Source organism: Cydia fagiglandana, chromosome 17, assembly GCF_963556715.1.
Source record: "Cydia fagiglandana chromosome 17, ilCydFagi1.1, whole genome shotgun sequence".
Taxonomy (NCBI): Eukaryota; Metazoa; Arthropoda; class Insecta; order Lepidoptera; family Tortricidae; genus Cydia; species Cydia fagiglandana.
In genome coordinates, this window is record NC_085948.1 from 17,834,806 (window position 1) to 17,856,636 (window position 21,831).

Genomic DNA, 21,831 nt, shown 5'->3' on the forward strand with positions numbered 1-21,831 from the left:
AATCGATCGTGGGGGATATCAAGACATATCTCCCGTGTGAAAAGCGCGAGTGACTAAAAATGCACTGTAAAATTCGTTTAATGTCAAGACAGATGTCATCTATGGAAATTCTGTTTTTTTTAATACTGCTTACTAGGGTAAACTCCTTTTTTTGGCTTCATAAAAAATATCGTTTTCGAGGTTGTACTTCTATGAAAATTGCGATTAGGATATTGTCATTTTGAGAAATTGCAGTTCTAATTTGTGTGATATTGAAGAAAAATACAACTAAATTATGTTACCTCTGCCTGAAGCAGTTTGGCATTCGGCTCGTCCTGCCCCGAGGGCATGAGTTGGCGTTCGAGCGTAGCGAGGCGTGCTTTGTGCTGCATCTCACGTTGTTGTAGCTCCAGTTCGGATTGCATCGCACTTTCTAGGCGCTTCTTTAGGATCTGGATCATGTTTGAGTCTTGGTTCTAAAGAAAAATAAATTGTTAATAAAGTGGAAAACAATAAATAACCCCTCAGATGGCATACGTCAATTCTGAACTCCTGTTAATTTGGTAAAGAGTAGTCAGAAGAATTAAATGCGTCGAGCGGTTAATTAATTAGTGAATAGAATCAGGCGTTACTTTGCGGAAATCCATATTAATTAAAAGCAAAATATTACTTTGCTAATCCGCGTAAAAAACGCGTGAAATTTTACGCGGATTAGCAAAGTAATATTTTGGTTTTGATTATTTAATTGCTTTGTTATTGAAAATGTTAGTTTGAATCCACCAGAGTCACTCCCCGTCTCCAAACGGTTTTAGGGTTCCGTACCCAAAGGGTAAAGCGGGACCCTATTACTAAGACTTCGCTGTCCGTCCGTCCGTCCGTCCGTCTGTCACCAGGCTGTATCTCACGAACCGTGATAGCTAGACAGCTGAAATTTTCACAGATGATGTATTTCTGTTGCCGCTATAACAACAAATACTAAAAACAGAATAAAATAAAGATTTAAATGGGGCTCCCATACAACAAACGTGATTTTTGACCAAAGTTAAGCAATGTCGGGAGTGGTCAGTACTTGGATGGGTGACCGTTTTTTTTGCTTTTTTTTTGCATTATGGTACGGAACCCTTCGTGCGCGAGTCCGACTCGCACTTGCCCGGTTTTTTAGGCATAGGTACGATTAACTTTATAAAGAGGCAATTTAACGACCACACACAACACAGCAGGTATTTAAAACATGCAATTTGGGTATTTTCAATAAGTGAGAGTGACATTCGATTGACATTTGTGTAACCCTGATAAATACACTCCTCGATGACACTCCTCGGTACGGAGTGAAACATGTCGAGCGTTTTCCGACTTAAAATACGTGAGTGACCCGTTCTTAATATATTTAATAACCCTGATAAAGTTAATATTCCTTGAGATATGGTTTTTAAGGACTTCGATAGCGCAATAAAGATGATCTGCCCAAATCGTTGCGCCATCTATTGAACCTAGACGTTCGGTAAATCTCCTTAAGTCTAACTAGATGTCGCTAGTAAGTAGTAGTAAGAAAGTTATACCTGTAAAGTCTCCGCGCTCTCCTTGTGTGTGAGCAGCAGCAACTGTAACCTTCCGCAGTTGTCCTTCTCTGCCTGCAGGCGCAGTTTGGCCGCCTGCCAGTCTTGCACCAGCTTATCACGTATTCTGAAACAATGCGTTTTATTTTGAAACTAGAGATTTTCGGCAAGCAAATACTGGGGTTAGAAGTTAGCAAAAATAAATTATATTTTTTAAATAACGCTTGATCTAAAATTCATTTCTTGTGATGTGTATATATAAGAAAAACTCGGTTTCGATTTGACAGTAAAGAAAATGGCATTATACGCTATAGATTCTGTGCTCTGTGGTAATTGAGCATATAGAACTGAACTGAAGTGTCAAACGTCTTTTAGCAAACTGAATTACCTATGAATTTGTGTAAAAATATCCTATAATATATTTTTTTTTCTAGCCTACTTGGTGTCCCACTGCAGGGCAAAGGCCTCCCCTCGTTTTTTCCACACGACCCTGTCATCGACCATTTATTAAAAAAAAAATTGTATGAGTGACACAGGTATACAGTGAGAGCCTCCATTGTATTAGTTAATGTCATACACACAGTTATTTTCATTCACCTATTCGTTCCATTAGTGCCAGCTCTTGTGAATTGATCTGTACACATCTAATAACTCACTCAACTTCACTCAAGCACTTGACGTCCCAGAACCACACAAAAAGAAGTGGTCTCACAATAAACTAAATAAATGTCATATACAAATGAAAAAATGACCAAGGCCTCCAGTGCCCGGGGCTGGAATCCAACCAGAGTCCTTCGCTTACGCATCTGCCTGTACCGCTCGGCCACCCGGGCTCGGTGGCATGGGTCGAAATTTCCAAGTACATATATGACAACTTCCTCCATTCCATTATTTGGTCTCACCTGTTGAGTTCCGTGATGAGAGCGTCCTTGTCCTTCAGCCTCGCTTCCAGGTTGTTGACCTGCATCACCAGCTTGTCGTTCTCGGACTTGAGACGGTTCATGCGGTCGGAAGACGTCGAGTGGATCGAGCTCGATGATCTAAGTGAGAAGTGGTCTCACCTGTTGAGTTCCGTGATGAGAGCGTCCTTGTCCTTGAGCCTCGCCTCCAGGTTGTTGACCTGCATCACCAGCTTGTCGTTCTCGGACTTGAGACGGTTCATGCGGTCGGAAGACGTCGAGTGGATCGAGCTCGATGATCTAAGTGAGAAGTGGTCTCACCTGTTGAGTTCCGTGATGAGAGCGTCCTTGTCCTTGAGCCTCGCCTCCAGGTTGTTGACCTGCATCACCAGCTTGTCGTTCTCGGACTTGAGACGGTTCATGCGGTCGGAAGACGTCGAGTGGATCGAGCTCGATGATCTAAGTGAGAAGTGGTCTCACCTGTTGAGTTCCGTGATGAGAGCGTCCTTGTCCTTGAGCCTCGCCTCCAGGTTGTTGACCTGCATCACCAGCTTGTCGTTCTCGGACTTGAGACGGTTCATGCGGTCGGAAGACGTCGAGTGGATCGAGCTCGATGATCTAAGTGAGAAGTGGTCTCACCTGTTGAGTTCCGTGATGAGTGCGTCCTTGTCCTTCAGCCTCGCTTCCAGGTTGTTGACCTGCATCACCAGCTTGTCGTTCTCGGACTTGAGACGGTTCATGCGGTCGGAAGACGTCGAGTGGATCGAGCTCGATGATCTAAAAAAAAAACATAAAAGTGAAATAAAACAAATAAATCATCAATTCATGAGTCAAGTTTAAACACCCAATTAAAGCATTTTATAGCCCAATGGATAGATTATAAATCAATAACGAAAAAAAATCATTAACCAAATTATAGATTATGTACAAGTTATGTTAATTAACTTAAATATGTTATGGCTAAGCATAATAACTTACTTTGAAGAATTCAAAGCGAGTCTTGGTATGTCTTCGTGTTCGTCGCTACTCCCTGATAGAATCTGAAAAAAGGAAATTGTCACTAATTAGGTAACAGCCGGGCTAGCACATGATTGGCGCGACAGTATCTCGTCCGCGAGATAGACTACCCCCCCCCCCCTCTTTAATTAAGACAGGTAGACAAAGACGGGTAGTCTATCTCGCGGGCGAAATACTGTCGCGCCAATCATGTGCTAGGCCTACAGGACATGTAAAAAAATCGTTTATTGCAGATCAATGATCCATAGGATGTTAGTAACAATTTTGACTTAGTAACTAAGTTAGTAGGTACAGAAAATATACAAGAACCAAGTATTCGACCCAGTATTTAGTTAGAGTACATACAACACAAGAAAATAGATCTACTTTAAACTCTTTAGCACCATAATCGCAGTCTTTTTCTTACAAGATTGCACAATGAAACTGTAAATTCAACTACCATTGTATTTCACAGTCGGTTCATTGCTACAAGTATTCGACCAAAATTACTAGTAGAATGTCTTGTTGTGATGAATTCGTACAAACAGCGACACTCCTAACTGTACATCGGTAGACTTTATTACAAAAGGCTTAAGGTCCACCGATGTACAGTTAACAGTGTGGGCGATGGTACCTGTTCCATGATGTCCTGATCGAGTTGGTGAGAATAGTCGAGTTGGTCTCGCAGAGCGCGTTCCAGTTCCGCAGTGGGAGATCTAGTCCCGCTCACGACCAGTGCGCGTTGCTCCGATGAACATTGCTGCCCGGTTTCGCGTAGTCTAAGCACAAAATTCACACTTGTACAGTCAGAATAAGAAGTAACTAATATACTCATGGTCTCACTGGCGGATTTGTAGTCTTTGCCGCCCTAGGCCCCAGGCCCTGTAGTCCGCCCCTTTCTCAAAACCCATCATATTGACTACCTGACCTATTCGAACTTTAAGATACGTCAATTAATAGATCTAGAAACGATATGGATTAGATGTGTAGTGTCAAAAGTAACTTTATTGTTTGAAGAAACGTAGTCACATTTGACACTGACATAATCTAATCCATATCGTTTCTAGATCTATTAACTGACGTATCTTAAAGTTCGAATCAGGCCGTTAATTTTGAGTTATTTCTTGTTATCATCAGCCCGGGCCTACTTGGCCTTAGGGCAAATCCGCCACTGCATGGTCTAATTTGGAGGAAGGTAAAAAATGGGTATCAATGTATGTTACCTGTCTACTAGATCTCTTAAGTCATGGACTTCCACCTCCAGTTCCTGGCACTTCTCAGCTTTCTCATGTAGTTTCATCTTCAGCTCCGACACGTCAGATTCTTCGCGTATTCTGCAAAAATTACGGCATATACACGCATTTAATTACACCTGAAGAACGATTAGTGCAACCAAACTCAAGGTTTTATTGAAGGCTTCGTTTTTTCTAAAGCAATACTGATTTATCGAATATCGAAGATTGCTTGACACGTTTCGCTTTATAACGAGGAACATGTGTGTGAGCAAACTTCGACTTTGTAAACGTGAGTGACCCGGTTTAATACGTCAGTGTCTCACGGATATTTGGTTATTAAAATTCAGTAGATGCACACAAACATATTTAACAAACAGGTAACTCGCTTAACACATTCAGTGCCCCCGACGCACATGTGCGTTACCCGTCATACAAGTTTGTTCCTAGGCCACGCCCCCTGGCAGTGAATGCGATAACTTAGATCTCTTACCTCTCTGAAACTGCTTGCAGCTGCTCGGCTAATCTGTCTCGTTCCGCCCTCATCGTCTCCACTTGTTGCTTGAATTCTTCTCCGTCCGCTGCTTGCTTCGTGGCTTGTGATAGACTGTTGCGAAGCTCTGTAACGTCTAACTTGGCTTTGGCTAGCTCGAAGGCCTGTCAAATAAATAAGACATTAAATAGAGCAGCAAAAGACCCGTTTGTGGTAAATGCATACACGATGTATCCCGCCGAGTTTCTTGCCGGTCCCATATTGAGGAGGGATTTAAATCGTGCAGTGGTATACAGGCAGGGTTACAGCCGGCGTCGCTTTATTTGACATTCATAAGCGCATTGTAATATGCCTACTTAAAAATTAAACATCATTATCTTAAAATTTTCCTATATACATTAATAATTGATGTGGAAGAATAGGCTTTGAATGACACATTCAAAGATACATCGATTGATTCATTTTTGTAGCAAAAAAGTTTTTGACCAGAAATTGTCTGAATTTTTACTTCACGCTGTCGCTGGGCTCTTAGTACGTAGGCAACTCTGAAAGTTCTTAGAAAAGGCTACTTAGAGATCATATAACAAAAAGAGGCATATTATTTATGAAAATATAACTCTTTATACTTTTTTTGAGGTATATGCAATTTGGTCGTTATCTGTGTTTCAGGATTGATGGCAATTTGGAAATTGTACGTCAAGCGTTATTCCAATTTCGACCTAAGAATTTTTTCGTATTACTATTTATAACGATTTTCATTGTGGGCTCAGCCAACAACAGAGTTACAGTAGGCTTCAGTTATAGTTTCATATCGAAGCCTAGTTCTTGTACGTCGGTTTATTTTTTAAATTACTCATTTAATCGCTTTTGTAGGTATTCAACGGATGATCATAGAGAAGCATGTCATTCAAGAGTGACGTCAAAAGTTTACATGGCACAATTGTGCGGTTAATAAAAAATACTGGCAAAAAATTGTATATCAGTAGTTTTTGATATCCCTCAGTATTCATATGACACTGTTAAAAAAATCTTGCTTAAATTATTTTGTGTCAAAAAAGCTTGAATCCCGATGGGTACCTCATGAATTTCATACAAAACCTCCGAGGACCTAAAATCGCCATACAAAAAAGGCATTGGAAGAATGAGCTGTGTGCGCTTCAGGGTAATCCTATCCTAATGAAAATTTGTACGCGTGGTCAGAAAGAGATAAAGCACGCATTAAAATAAGGACTAACGTTCTAATTACTTCAGCTTTTTCTATTCTAAACACTTTCAGTTTGCCCCTCGTACTTCCATTCAAACCACTGTTTTTCTTGAAAATAGTTAAGCTCATTGACGCTACGTTTAAATAATATTTTGTACTAGTATATGATGTAATAAATTCCCCATATAATAGCCCAACCCGTAATAAAAAGCCAAAACTGCGAAAATGCACGCTCATATTTATATTACAATGGATCCATCATACACCAGAAGTTGGCACTTAATCGCGGACATTTTTGGCACCGAACCAAATTGAAGAAATACAGTCAAGAATCAATGTAATCTGCTGTACTACAGTATCTTTTCGGGCGATGGGACCATACCTTTGGCCTATACTCGTGTGGATGGCGACACCTTTTGACATTTATTAAATTTAACACATATCAGTGAAAGAATAATGATCAAATAGAGTTCTAAAAGTTTTAATTCTGTGTCGAAATATGGCAGTAAATTTACTGTGACTACAAAATTTATTGTCAAAGTTTGACAATACGCCTCTAATGGTTTTTGTATCAAATTCTCTTTGGTTTTTGTAACTAAAAACATTAGCAATAAAATATGTCTTACCTTATCATTAAGTTCCTTCCTGTTAAAGTCCAACTCATGCTGCAGCAGCGATATCTGCTTCCTAATCTTCGCCAACTGCTTCTTATCGTTGCTCGCCTGTCTGTCCGTCCCTTTCTCACTCTTACTCTTCGGCGACGGACTCCGAGACACCATCTTCATCTGTTCCTTTAAAGACGCTATTTCTTCATGGTAAGAATTAATGTCTTCATTTAATATATCTATCTCTGTTTCTTTATCTTTAAGTTTGTCTGTTAGATCTTTTAGCTCATCTATTTTCGATGTTAATTCGTTGTTTAGAGAATTCACTCTTTCTAGTTCAGTTTCGCTGTTTTGTAGTTTGAGTGACGCGTTCTCTTGTTCTTTTTCTAGTTTAGTTAGTTTCAGTTTTAGTTCTTTGTTGGATACATTAAGGTTGTTATTTTCTTCGTTGATTTTGTCGATGTCACGATGTTGAGCGTCAATGGTATCTTGTAGTCTGAATAGTTCGTTCGATTTCTCTTCAAACGCCTCTTTTAAGTTGTCCAGTTCTTCCGTTTTGTCATTAAGGCGTCTCTGCATGTCGTCTAATCTATCTAAATGTTGGTTCAAACTGTCAATTTGTTGATTCTTCTCAGATACTAACTGTTCCAGTTTTTGCAGTTCAGAGATCTTCTCTTTTAAAATTCTGTTCTCAGATTCGCATTTTTCTAGAGAATTATTTCTGCTCTGTATTTCGTCAATTTTAACTTCTAGTTCAGTCAATTTGTTGGTTAAATTGCGTTTTTCTTTAGCTAGTTCTAGTATCATGTTTTCTCTCCTTAGGATATCTTCTTTAAGCAGGTGTAAATCTTTTGATTTCTCATTGACTTCTTGCGTTAGTTCATTAACTCTTTGCTCTAACAGAGTTTTATTTGAAGAGAAATGTTCTAGTTGATTTTCATAGAACTTCTTATCATTCTCCATAGTGGCCATGGTGTTTTCTAACAAGCCTTTCAGCTCTTCTACCTCTTCTTTCAGAGCTGGGAACTCACATAATTGTTCCTCGGCGTTTTTCAACTCTGACTTGCATGTGTCGAGTTCGCTTCTAGACTTCTTAATCTCGTGTTTCAACTGCGTCAATATGTCTGGGAAATTCTCCTGTCTTATGTCAAGTGTGATACCAAGTTCTCTTAGTGAAGTAAACTCTTCATCATGACTCCTATTCTCTTGTGAAGGCTCGGCCGAGAAGTCAATCTTCTTCGGAGCAACGCTAACATCTTTAGTGTCATCCACCTCTCTATTAGGGTATAAAGAACAGTTATCAGCTATGTTTTGAGCTGTAGAATGTTTCACATTTTCGGATTTCTCCGCAGTGCCGAACACAGTCGTCTCATTGACGTTCCTCTTAAACCTGTCCTTATTCTGAGTGGAGGTCAGAGGTAGAGATTCAGCTCTTGGTGTGAAGTTGGGTAGATCGAAGTGGTCGATAAAGTCCAAGTTTAATGAGCTCATATTAGGCTTGGATACATCAGGGGGTAGAGTCCTGTTCTGTGTTTTGTCTCTGTTATCAGCGTAGGGGATGCCAGAGAGGCTGAGGTTTTGGGCTTTGAGTTCGGCGCGCCGCATCTGGAGGTCCTGTTCGTCGAACTCCGAGATAGACACTATGTCGCTGAGGGTTCTGGCGGAGGCTTTTCCTTCTGGTTCGTCTTCTTTTTGGTCGTCATCCAGTTTGAGTGCTGTAGGACAATAAAATACATATTTATTGAAACTTTATTGCACTAATAAAAATATTTTCGTTCGAATGGCGAACTTATTTCCTCAAGTTATTCTCTAATTCGTAGCATTTTTCGTTGCTACATGCACACAAATGTCATTTTGGTTTTATTAGATCAGGTTTATAGAATAGTAATGTACCGCCACTAAAGTTTTAATAAATAATAATTTGAGGAAAGACCGTCGTAAAATTTTCTTGATGCAAACAATTTTAAATGTGGCTGATCTGTTGTGTAAGATTGAATTATTACATTTTTTTTTAAATATTTCATCATATAGTGAAGTTATTAATACTCTTTAGTTTATAAGTTTATAAGTGGCATTATTTAGAATGTAGAAGTCCGACACATAGAATGTTGTACATAATCGAACACGGAATCCAAGCTACCACCCGCCACTGAACCACTCGTAGCGATACATTAGTGGGTGTCGCGATATATAATACTAATGGAGGTTGGAGCGGCGCCAAACATGTGGAGTCTGACTCAGTGGTCTGGATTCGGCTGTTCACATTATTTTTGACAAGTGAATAAAACGCTTTTGGAAAGTCGAAATGTAAATAAAATGGTCAGTTCAAGTGCGATTCGAATATAATTTTACAATTCATTTGCTACATTCGAAATTTCAAGCCAGAATTAACCTAGATTTCATGACGACGAATGTTTGAAGAAAATCAGTGAAATTTCCAAACAAATACCATACCAAACCAAATACCGTACCATACCAAATACCGTACCATACCAAATACCATTACCTTTACTTTCGGATAATACATCTTAAAACCTGTCTGTGGAAATACAATTTTATCGCAAAGTAGAAACACTTAGAAACACTAAATATGTAAACGTGGTTGTGTTCAAAGTCCCAGTCGTGGCTTAGGTTGGTTTCCTGAAACCGTCTGCAACCGTTAAAACGTTTGCTCAATTTTATTGTAAAAGAAATTTCATAGTTCATTGCTACTGCTGTGGCGTTGATCAACCGGTCAATTAGCCCTTAATGACTCAAAGCTAAACCTAACGTTTTGTAAGTAGTACTTTGTAAACTAACCCATGATCTCCTGTAGCTGCTCCTCTCTCTCGGCCAGCGCGCGTTGGTGGTCGCGCAAGCTTGCCTGCAGCTCATCTTTATCCTGTTCTAGACTCTTGGCTAAAGCTTCTAGCTGGCCGATGCGGGTCTGACCTGTTATGACAGTAAACTTACCCATGATCTCCTGTAGCTGCTCCTCTCTCTCTGCCAGCGCGCGTTGGTGGTCGCGCAAGCTTGCCTGCAGCTCATCTTTATCCTGTTCTAGACTCTTGGCTAAAGCTTCTAGCTGGCCGATGCGGGTTTGTGCTGCGGACAGCTCGCGTTCGAGGATGATCACCTTATCTTTGGGGTTACCTGATGGTAGAACAACATTGTTATAGGTTATGGCAGGGGTTCCCAAACTTTTTCAGTCCGCGGCGCACTATTAAAATTTCGGCGACGGAGCTCTAACCTAGATAGGCCCCACGGCGCCCCTCTCTACTATCTAAGGGCCCCAGAGCGTCGCAGCGCACAGTTTGGGAACATCTGGGTTAAGGTTTAATATGGTGTACTTGGTAATTAGCCTGAGTGACTGAGTTGTGGTATGATCATTAAGAAAACATTAAATCCCAAATAAAGCTAAGTATCGTCTCGGATACCAAATGATCAGACTAAGGGTCGATTCAGACGGACTGCAACCCGACTGCGACTTGTATGGGGTCTGCACGTCGTTGCAGGCCTTAAGACCACAACATAGGGTCACAAATAGTAACCCATCCCCGGCCGTTAAGGAATTATCGTTATGTCACGTTTAACCTATCTATGCGCGCAAAAATATCTGTCACAGACTTGTTTGTAAATCCATAAGAAGGGAGTGTACGAAGGAAATTATTTTGTAAATATCCAGAGATGTTAGTGAACTTACATGAGTTTCCATATAACGCTTGGTGCCGCTCGTTCAGTTTTTCCTTCTCTTCCAAGTTCTGTTTAGCTCGTATTAACTGCTTGTCTTTTGATTCCAACTCCTCCTTTAGCCTTTGTACCTGTTAAATTAAATAAAAATTGGATTATTGTGCACCTTAGGGTAAAAATACTGTAGATTGATGTAAATTAATTTGGATGTCTGGGTATGACAAAATAAGTGCCTTCAACATCCAAGTCAAAGTCATTGTATCATCGCACTGTTCACTGACAGTTCGTAAACCTTATTGCAAAAGGCATAAGGTCCACCATCGGACAGTTAAGAGTGTTGCTATTTGTACTTAACGTTATACCCGTAGACTTTGAAATAACTAGTACGACCGCGATGACGTTAGTCATAAAAATAATACATTTCGTGCCCGACTAGCAGATATGAATCCTTTAAAAACATGTCTACAACAAATGTCGGGTATCGTATGCCTAAGGAAATTCTTTAAAACTTTAAACAAATCGTACGTCAAAGTCACGTATTTAAAGTTGACAACATCCGAGCGTGCATACTCGACTTTGACCACCAATGTATGGCGTTTATTTTAACCAGTGTACTCGTAGGTGCAAGTCGCTTCAGCGTCGAGCGTGCGTTTCGTGCCGACTTATTTAGACGATGCGAGAACTCGCATGCGAATTTCATTACATTGCGGTTTTTGATCGGTCGGTTGAATTGGACGTAACCAACAGTCCGCAATGTAACTAAAATCACATGCGAGTTCGCGCGCCGTCTAAATCAGCCCAGACGTAAGGCATCAGCCAGTTTTGATTTGAGAAGGTTCAGCGCAACAGAGGGACTATGTGAATAACTGACCTCTGCTAAGGCGTCATGCAGGCTGACCGTCAGCTGGTGGGCCGCCTGGTGCGCGAGCGCCTCGGCGTTGTTTCTCTGGGTCTCGAGCCGCGCTGACAGTGAGGATATCTTGAGCGCTTGCTCGGACATGCGCGCTTGGAGCACATCGCGCTCGGCGCGCACCTCCTATAACAAACAAACAATAGTACTTACATTAGGTACAAAGGTCAGGAATGCCGGCCGAGTGTACTTAAAGGGCCGAGCGAAGTGATGCCATTTTATGAACACAAGACTCTTTTCTTATTCCTATCGAAGAATAGTAGTTTGAGTTACAAGGGATCAAAATGATATATTTCCGTCAAGGGTGTACATTGAATCCCGAATGAAGCGATGGATTCTACAATAGAATCCCGAACGTAGTGAGAGATTCTAAAGTAGAATCCTGAGCGTAATGAGGGATTCAAGTGTTAACGCCCAAGACGAAATAATTTTGATACCGTGTGACACATACTGCTTTTCACATCAACTATGAGGAAAATAAAAAATCTTAATGTTGACACAATGTGATGCTTAAACAGATTATTTAAGCTAAAAAAACAATGTACAAAAAAAAAATAGTGTGCTTGAACAGAAAAGTGTCACTTTGATCCCTCCTAGCAGGGAGGAAAAGTGCCACTTTGATCCCTCCTAGCAGGGAAGAAAAAGCTCTTTTCCGAATAGGTGGTGTGAAAAGTGTATTGCTTTTCTACAATAAATGTGTGTGTACTATTAAGAATGTAAGGACTATCTTAAGAAAAAATGAATATAATATATACTACAAATATTACTTTGTTTTATACGCTAGAAGTAACTCGAGTATTTGGCAAAGTACTCTGTTGTGATAGCGCAAAAATAGCACTAGTGTTTACAATATATAGAGCGACAATTGTTAAGATTTACTCTTATATTCACATACACAGTCTGTGCCCTGTTTATCAAAAGCTTGTAACTTGTAATACAAGCGGATGTCACTTTTTAACAGCTTTTGTTAGAAAGAGACTTCCACTTGTATTACAAGTTACAAGCTTTTGATATAAACAGGGCACTGATCTAGTTTACAAGTACACATTGAAACGCATAGTAGCTTGTGATAAGTAGTTAACACATATCTTTTGAAATTATGTTATGCTTTCGCAAGCAACACGTTTTAGTGAAATTTTGTGGTATTATTTGCAAAATAGTTTAATGTTTATGATAGTATGTACGAGTAGACATACTAGGCGCCGCTCTGAGATCTAAAATACATTTCAAAGTTGAAATAATCTGAGCATCCAACATGTGTTAAATATTCCTATTTACACAATCCCCTCATGATTTATAAATGTTTTCTGCTCCCACACATTTATGTAATTGTTTCCAGATTTCAGTACCAAAATCTTTATCATCTAAGCAAATTCGTAACATCGATGTAGGTACGATGACGAAAACCAAACCAACGCAATAAACATGAAACCGAACGTGTTAACGTGTCGATAGTCCAACGGTTAGCCAACCGGGTCACACACGGTCTAATTTTAACCGCCCCGGTTACAACTCAGCCTAAAAGATCACCAGGCCGTTCGTCATCACTTTCTAGCTCAGTGTCATGATTAATTTGATACAGTAATAGTCTATTCTTCGAAGTACTAGATGATATCATAGGCCTAGAAAGAGAGGCGGTTATTGACCGAGCACACGAGCACGCGATAACCAAGAAAGTTTTTTCTTCCTCGCGTTATCGCGGTATTTTTGCCACGGCTCATGGGAGCCTGGGGTCCGCTTGACAACTAATCCCATGATTTCACACAGGCACTAGATTTTACGAAAGCGACTGCCATCTGACCTTCCAACCCAGAGGGTAAACTAGACCTTTTTGGTATTAGTCCGGTTTCCTCACAATATTTTTCTTCGCCGAAAAGCGACTGGTAAATATCAAATTATATTTCGTACATAAGTTCCCAAAAACTCATTGGTACGAGCCGGGGTTTGAATCCGCGACCTCCGGATTGAAAGTCGCACGCTCTTACCGCTAGGCCACCAGCGTTTCCAAGAAAGTTCTCGGGCGAAAATGCTTTCGTATGTCTATCCGGCTGTCTGCTTGTTTTTCTCTAAAGTCTGGCTGTTTGTATTTTTTAACCGGCTCGTATGAAATTTTGCTAACAGCTCGCAACTCGCGTATTACATTTGCTGTTGTTTCTCCTTCAAAATAAAAATATCACCAATGCCATGGCCACTTCGTTTCAAATGTTTTAATAATCAGTTAATCGTTTTAATTGAGACGTCAGTTCACAGCTAAGACGCTCAGTCTTATTATTATAACAGTGGTAAGACCGTAATTTATTTACGTACTTTGTTTGTATGCCGAATTGGCTCGGCAGAGATATTTTCGTTAAACGTTAACATAACAAATCTGCGATATGTATTATCTTTTATCATAATTTTAACAGCACATATGGTGCTCCATTACCGCACTAGTGCGATAATGAGCACATTACGTAACTATGTCAAAAATTCAAAGGCCCATATGTACTGTAAAATGGTGTACGATACATGTGCGAATAGAATAGAATTTCCTATTTTTCGCATTTGTATCCTAATATACTATGTATATTTGTACTTGTGATTTCTTTTACTGATATACCTCGCAAATAAACACAAGCTAGCGTGCAATAATCGAGGTGGCGACATTGTGAGCCAATTGACGATATCATATTCAATTGAGAGGAAAGCGCTGGAGCATCCTGACGGTAATGAGGGATATCATTGTCTCAATTGAGCTCTGTTGACGTTTTCATCGGTTTGATTGGCACGTCTTGTGACTGTGATTCAAAACAGCAGATTTAAAAAAAAATGTTAATAGCTTTTGCCAAGTGACAAAACGGTGTTCAGTATGGAAGTACTAGGTTAAAAAGTTTTAAGCTCGGTACTCCCAATAATTCAACCCTGAAATCAGGGTTGTGAATAGTAAAAATGTTATGTAGTGAATTTTAAAAACTACTTGTTGTTAAAAAATCACCGGGAAAGTTCCTTCCCTAGACATTGCATAGAGATCCAAATTATATCAGATCTTTGCCCGAACTAAAATAGAAATATTTGGTTATAAGGCCAAGCGCGCACCACGACTTTTTGTTGCGCGATAATTTAGTCGCAGAAATGTAACGTATGTGTTTATATGGCAGTGCGCGCATATGCGACAAAAAAATCGCAGCGATTTTAAAATTGTGATTTGTCACATTTTTCCGCGACTGCTCGCGACGCGATTGTCGCAAAGTGAATTGCAGCATACGGAGTTGTACGGCCCCGCGCGCACTGCGATAATAAAATCGCACCCGGACCTCAGTCGACATATCGCTCTCCAAGCGTCAACATGTCGGAACCTGCTGCTGAAGACGCTAGATGTTGACCATTTAATTATGGAAATAGAAGGAGATCAGCTTTGTGGTATAAATACTCAAAGTCATACAGCGATCACATATTAAAGACAACGTTTCATGACAAACGACTAGTACGAAATCCATGTTGAGAATGAACAAATCGTCGACTTTTTCATCGCAGTACGCGCAGTGAATTTTCTGCGATATATTACAGCGCGATTCTAAAATCGTGTCGCAAAAACTAAAATCATGGTGCGCGCTTAGGCTAAGACTACGACTACGATTGCGACTAAGAGCTAATATCAACACATGGTATGGGCTAATTCAAGATTGTCTAAGTTTACAAAAGAATTATTTTACACAAATATATACGATCTAGACGATCCAATCACACTCACCGTCAAATCCGGCAGCCCCATACCACTATCCCTAAAGTACTTCCACAGAAACATAACTCACTACACCACACTACATGATACCATGACACCACACGATGATACGATAGTTACTAAACCATATGGTTCCCTCACGAAATGGCACGATCACACAATGTCGATCATCACTTAAGACCAGATGGTTCGCGCTTACGAAATGACCACACGATGACAAACACAACTCACTACACCACACTACATGATCTGCGATCACACTATGAGATGAACATTTTGTTTCGCGCTCACGAAATGACACGATCACACGATGTCATGATACTGTTGCCATCAGAAATATCTGTACCGAGTAATTAATTTTGTGGACACGTTCTTGTCGAAATGGCAATTTTGGGGTCGTTTTTGGTCATCTAGTAAAGTACTAACATCAACACTTAAGGCCCACCTCACACTTGCGTCTCCCGAGCGTTGCTGTCTAGTCAACTCAATGGCTGCTGCTCGACGCAGCGTTGGCGCAACTGCGCAGCGTCGTCATTTTCCATAGCGCTGACTAGACGCCGATGCTCTAAAGACAGTTTTGAGGGACAAGCTTTACCAATTTGTCAATTTAGTGTGGATGATATTAGAAACATCACCCATAAACCCATACTCAATCCACCAACAATCAATCTACAACTAATTATAAAATTCAAAAAAGTTACTTCCGGTATTATCTAGATAATATCCGAAAACGAACTCAAACTTCACATCACAGTATCACAAAGAAAGAAAAGGTTTCACATCACAGTGTACAGATATTTGTGATCACATAGCTCGTTCAGATATATCTGATGGCGACCGTCGGGTTTCACCTTGCGACAGCAGAGCACTCGTTGGAGCATCGAGACTGACTGAGCGCGCGGAGGGAACGCGGCGGGAAATACATTTTCAGAGCGATGCGCGTTTGGTGACGTGGTGATCAAAAGATTTGACGGATAGTTGACTTTTTACGTTTGATGTGATGCAGAAAACTTTCTTCGCTTGTTGACCGAATCATAGCGGTACAATTTACTAATGAATAGATTGACTACTTACTTTGATCAATCGCTCTATTTTGAGAAAAATAATTGCAGTAAGTAGTTTCTTTGTGTGGTCAATTAGAAATCTTGTAATAAGTATGTTACATGTTCTTAATCAAGCTCAATCAACAAACTTACTAGCAAATCGATTTTGAATGATAATAGAAATAAATAAAACAGATACTACCTACTCTGGTAGGTTTATTTAACGTATAGCTCAGTTTTAGAGCAATATTGAACCAAAGTCACCGCCCCAATGTGTGATACCGGAACACTATAAAACAAATAAAGAAACGGCAACAGCACATGCTTGAATAATATATATAACAGCAGCCGAACAGCGAACCTCCTTAATGAATCGAATCCCTGCTGTAAAAATGAAATAAAATAATTTATTAATAACGTTACAGCGGCCTAGCCAAGGTGACAATCGCTTGCGCTTCGCCATAAAATCGCTTCGCCAGGTGACCTCCCTAACTTCGTCGTATTTTAGCCGCTAGGGCTTTAGTATCAGAATAAAGAAAATTCAATAAACAGTACCACTATTAGACAAATAAACAAACCACAAACGCCTATTACCGCATCCGAGCGGCGACCTCCCTAACCTCGTCGTATTTTTAGCCGCTAGGGCTGCCTTCCTGCTTGGGCAATCGCAAATACTTTACGATGTGTCGACGCATGAAAATCTTGCTTAAATCTATGCGATTATGAGCTGCGTGTGAAAGGGATAAAGGTCATATTGGTATGACAAATACCGTGGAGTTAGGTCTCGACTTTTATTGTTTTTTAAAAGGTGCCTTTTAGTCGGAGATTCTAGTCGGTTGCGACATTTTTTATATGAAGGATATTATAGTTCAGTAGTTTATGAGTGAGGTTTGCTGTAAGGATGTTTAGATCATTAAGTTTTATGTTTATTCGATTGGTCGATTACGACACGCTGATGTGTGTTAATTGTTTCGGGATTTTTCTTCCCTGTTGCTCAATCTGTTTTATTTATTTATTTATTTATTTAAACTTTATTGCACAAAGTATATACAAAAATGTACAAATGGCGGACTTAATGCCAAATGGCATTCTCTACCAGTCAATTCAGTTCAGTCAGTCAGTTTTATGCTGAACTCTCCATGATCCTAGATTCCAAGAACTTAGGAGGGTTATGAAGTATCTGATATTGAAATTATTGCTAAACCATTGACCAAATGACCATTTAATGATGACTACACGGAGGGCTTACGCGAACCACAACTTTCTTTCGGTTATCTATTTACCTCTCTATCGAATATAATTACAAGGGAGAAGCAGATAACAAAATCTATATTTTCGCTGTAAACACTTAGAATCTAATTAGAGCCATATTTCCATTATCTAAGGCTTAGATAATGCTAAAATCGACTCTATTAGGGTTTAAACTTAGTTAACTTACTTCGAGCCGCTTTTCTTTTGTTTTTAGCATTGTCAATTTCTAAATACATAGTACTGTATGTTGTTGTTATAAGAGGCATAGTAACACATAATTTAGTATCAAAGTTCAATGAGCAATCATGCGAGATTGAACCTTATCAGGTTGTAAATAAGAATTATTAATTGGTGATTTGGCATTGTGTCGGGTGTCTTTCGCTCGGAACGTCTGCTGATTCAGTTGGCAAGCTGACAAGTTTTCTTTAGGCTCAAACGGTGTAATGATGATAAGATTCTTGCACTAGGGAGAAAATAAAATCTTCTGTTAAGTCATGTTTGATAAAATAGAGGGAGCTTTAACCGAATAATTCAATAATTTAGGGCTGTAGGTATAGATAGGATTCCATAAGAAGGGATTGGCGTTTGCACAGATATCTATAGGTACTTGACATTTCTGCACATGATATGTTTATACTGGTTTTATAATTCAGGACATGGTGTCATATTCATGAGACTAAACCAGTTGAAAACTGAGTAAAACATTTGTAGAATAAGCTTTAGGCATACGTAAGGGGGAGGCCTATGTTCAGCAGTGGACGTCTTATGGCTGAGATGATGATGATGATGATGATACGTAAGCGAACGTTTTCACTCATTGGGTTTCATGTTGAAAATAACCGCCAAATTTTAGAGGCCAGTGATCCTCAATGCATTGTGACGAACACACGGAAGTCCAAATTATTAATTAGTGTTCTCCGAAAGTGGCTGTTTTTAACCGTTCTTTGTTTATCAGAGACATTTTATCTGGTTTGTTTGATTATTTGTGTTCTGTGAAACATTCACGTCCTTGTAATCTGTGCTGTTCTGCTGTTTATGCCACATTAGGAAAAACTCGAGACAAAGGGAATACAGTCATCAACAGAAGCAGCTGAGCGGGTGAGGTGTTCAAAATGAACAACTCACGCTCCGATTTTCCTAATAATAAAGTCGTATTTTTTTTTAGGGATAACAAGGAACTGTACAGAAAATATAGCAATAAAGTGTTACAATACGCTGGCCCAATATTACAGGGTTCTATGTTTCACATTTATCGAATTGAAATTTGAACATTGTCATAGTGACAACTATCTTGAAAATGTAACATAGAGCCCCGGAATATTGGGCCAGCGAATAGGTATTGGGTTGACTAGTACCTAATGTTCTAGCGATTAGATATTTAGGAACGTAGAATATCATAAGTTGAATCGGTCGTTTCTCTAGCCACAAAATACGAGTAAGCCAAGTTTTGTAATTCAAATGGAAATTGACACAGATTCACCTGTTTCCGTTGGTTAGCCGTGACATATGCGTTTGAAAGTGGCCGGGACAGGACACCCACACGTGAGTCACCCGAGAGATGACCCTAATGCGGTGAACTCTCATTATTGGTATCATGCTTGATTAGCTTACAGCTCAGGGTTGACACTTCACAGATTTGCCATATTTCCATTATCTAAGCCTTAGATAATAATACGACTTTATTATTAGGAAAATCGGAGCGTGAGTTGTTCATTTTGAACACCTCACCCGCTCAGCTGCTTCTGTTGATGACTGTATTCCCTTTGTCTCGAGTTTTTCCTAATGTGGCATAAACAGCAGAACAGCACAGATTACAAGGACGTGAATGTTTCACAGAACACAAATAATCAAACAAACCAGATAAAATGTCTCTGATAAACAAAGAACGGTTAAAAACAGCCACTTTCGGAGAACACTAATTAATAATTTGGACTTCCGTGTGTTCGTCACAATGCATTGAGGATCACTGGCCTCTAAAATTTGGCGGTTATTTTCAACATGAAACCCAATGAGTGAAAACGTTCGCTTACGTATCATCATCATCATCATCATCTCAGCCATAAGACGTCCACTGCTGAACATAGGCCTCCCCCTTACGTATGCCTAAAGCTTATTCTACAAATGTTTTACTCAGTTTTCAACTGGTTTAGTCTCATGAATATGACACCATGTCCTGAATTATAAAACCAGTATAAACATATCATGTGCAGAAATGTCAAGTACCTATAGATATCTGTGCAAACGCCAATCCCTTCTTATGGAATCCTATCTATACCTACAGCCCTAAATTATTGAATTATTCGGTTAAAGCTCCCTCTATTTTATCAAACATGACTTAACAGAAGATTTTATTTTCTCCCTAGTGCAAGAATCTTATCATCATTACACCGTTTGAGCCTAAAGAAAACTTGTCAGCTTGCCAACTGAATCAGCAGACGTTCCGAGCGAAAGACACCCGACACAATGCCAAATCACCAATTAATAATTCTTATTTACAACCTGATAAGGTTCAATCTCGCATGATTGCTCATTGAACTTTGATACTAAATTATGTGTTACTATGCCTCTTATAACAACAACATACAGTACTATGTATTTAGAAATTGACAATGCTAAAAACAAAAGAAAAGCGGCTCGAAGTAAGTTAACTAAGTTTAAACCCTAATAGAGTCGATTTTAGGTTAATAATAGACAGGACTCATTAGGATTAAGTACATATTCATGTTGACTGAAGATTTGGTTCGTGTTACGAGGGATTAAGGTTTATTTTTAAATGTTTTCGTGGGCTAAGCTGCCTTTGATGCAGACTTGATGGATCGAGCGAAATGAAAACAGTTACGTTAAGAATAGAGTGAGAATAACGCTATTGATGTGATTTAACACGGACTTACTGAAAATATAGTGATTAGAGGATTTGTTTTGATTTCTAGTTAAACAAGGCTTAAGAATAAACCTACAATACAAATTCATCACGTACTGGTAATAACCGTTTTATTCCTATTTTGAAACGGAAAAAATTCTAAAAGATTTACAAGAATGAGGATTTTTTCATGCAAATTTCATAAGTATTTCAAAACTCAAAATTACGATATAAATCAAATTTTTAATTGCCATAATATATGGGAACCTTTCTTTCGTCGAGTCTTGTGTTATTATGCTGGTGTCGAAATATTTGTTATATTTATTCTAAATTTAGATCGGGGTAGAGTGGGGTCATATGATGCGCTTAAAATCTTCACCACGTGGCTTTCGTCAAGATAGTATAAATAAGAATGCTTTTAACTGAAAATGCTTACGGCCTTTCCAGTTACTATAAAAAATCTTGTGAGAATACAGGGAAAAAATGTCTACGAAAACTTTTTAAGACGTTTGTGTTGAAAACGAATTTAATTATTATAATAAGACCTTAAAGTAGGTAGGTAGGCATCTAAGTATTTTATAGAAGGTGACCCTATCATGAATGTGTTCTTATTTTAGCTCGAAAGTTGTTTTTATACACAACCGTGACAATGAAAAGCTGGCGCTAGCTAACACTTGGCAAATGGGTTTTATGTAAAAAATGAATTCAAATAGAATCATTGTAGTGCAGCTAATTTAAATTGTACCTTAATTTAGTATGAAGAAGGTCCAATTTTTAAGGGATACAAAAGCCTAAAGTTACTGTGTAATTAATGCGTAAGAGTGAGGACAGACACGCATCCGTACATATGTTTAGATATCTAAACATTTGTGAAATAAATATCAAAGCTCAATAAATAAATAAAACATGTCAAACGCTGGACATGTTTATGAGTTGTCTGTGTTATTTTAACCCCGTGGTACATTTTTAAACCGTGTTTGAAATATTTTGGCAATATTTCGTAATAGCTACTGCCGGCGAATTGGAATGCGAAGAGTGATGACTTCCATGATAAAAACTCTTCTGTATTCAGCTCCGAAACCCACAGTCTCCATATTAAATTTCATCTTAATCATCGATTCAGCGATTAGCGCGGGAATAAATAACAGCGAGACACACAGTTTTTATTTTATAATATTAACAGGAATTATTACTTTTAATTATGACAAAAACTATCTGTCTTTATTCGAAAGCATGCCTGGCGGTCTATTTTTTTTATGTAATAGTCAGCAAACGAGCCGCCTGATGGGAAGCGGTCATCGTCGCCCATGGACATAAGCAACACCACAGGAGCCACTTAAGCGTTGCCGACCCTTGAGAACCCTAAATACCCGCTTCTTGAAGAATCCCATGTCGTAGCGCAAAGGAAATACC

The 21,831-nt window shown here is 39.3% G+C and overlaps 1 protein-coding gene across 1 annotated transcript in view; it reads right to left on the reverse strand.

Annotated features, from left to right (window-relative positions):
- The window catches only part of LOC134672659 (ciliary rootlet coiled-coil protein 2-like), a 108,323-nt gene that overhangs the window by 16,835 nt on the left and 69,657 nt on the right, over nucleotides 1-21,831 (reverse strand). Inside the window, exons 20-30 of the mRNA XM_063530617.1 lie at nucleotides 11,505-11,669; nucleotides 10,647-10,764; nucleotides 9,764-10,096; nucleotides 6,986-8,679; nucleotides 5,156-5,319; nucleotides 4,654-4,764; nucleotides 4,065-4,209; nucleotides 3,413-3,474; nucleotides 3,074-3,211; nucleotides 1,539-1,662; nucleotides 282-455 (exon numbers count right to left, since the gene is read on the reverse strand). Coding sequence (XP_063386687.1) covers nucleotides 282-455; nucleotides 1,539-1,662; nucleotides 3,074-3,211; nucleotides 3,413-3,474; nucleotides 4,065-4,209; nucleotides 4,654-4,764; nucleotides 5,156-5,319; nucleotides 6,986-8,679; nucleotides 9,764-10,096; nucleotides 10,647-10,764; nucleotides 11,505-11,669 — 3,228 coding nt within the window. The remainder of the gene's footprint in view (nucleotides 1-281; nucleotides 456-1,538; nucleotides 1,663-3,073; nucleotides 3,212-3,412; nucleotides 3,475-4,064; nucleotides 4,210-4,653; nucleotides 4,765-5,155; nucleotides 5,320-6,985; nucleotides 8,680-9,763; nucleotides 10,097-10,646; nucleotides 10,765-11,504; nucleotides 11,670-21,831) is intronic.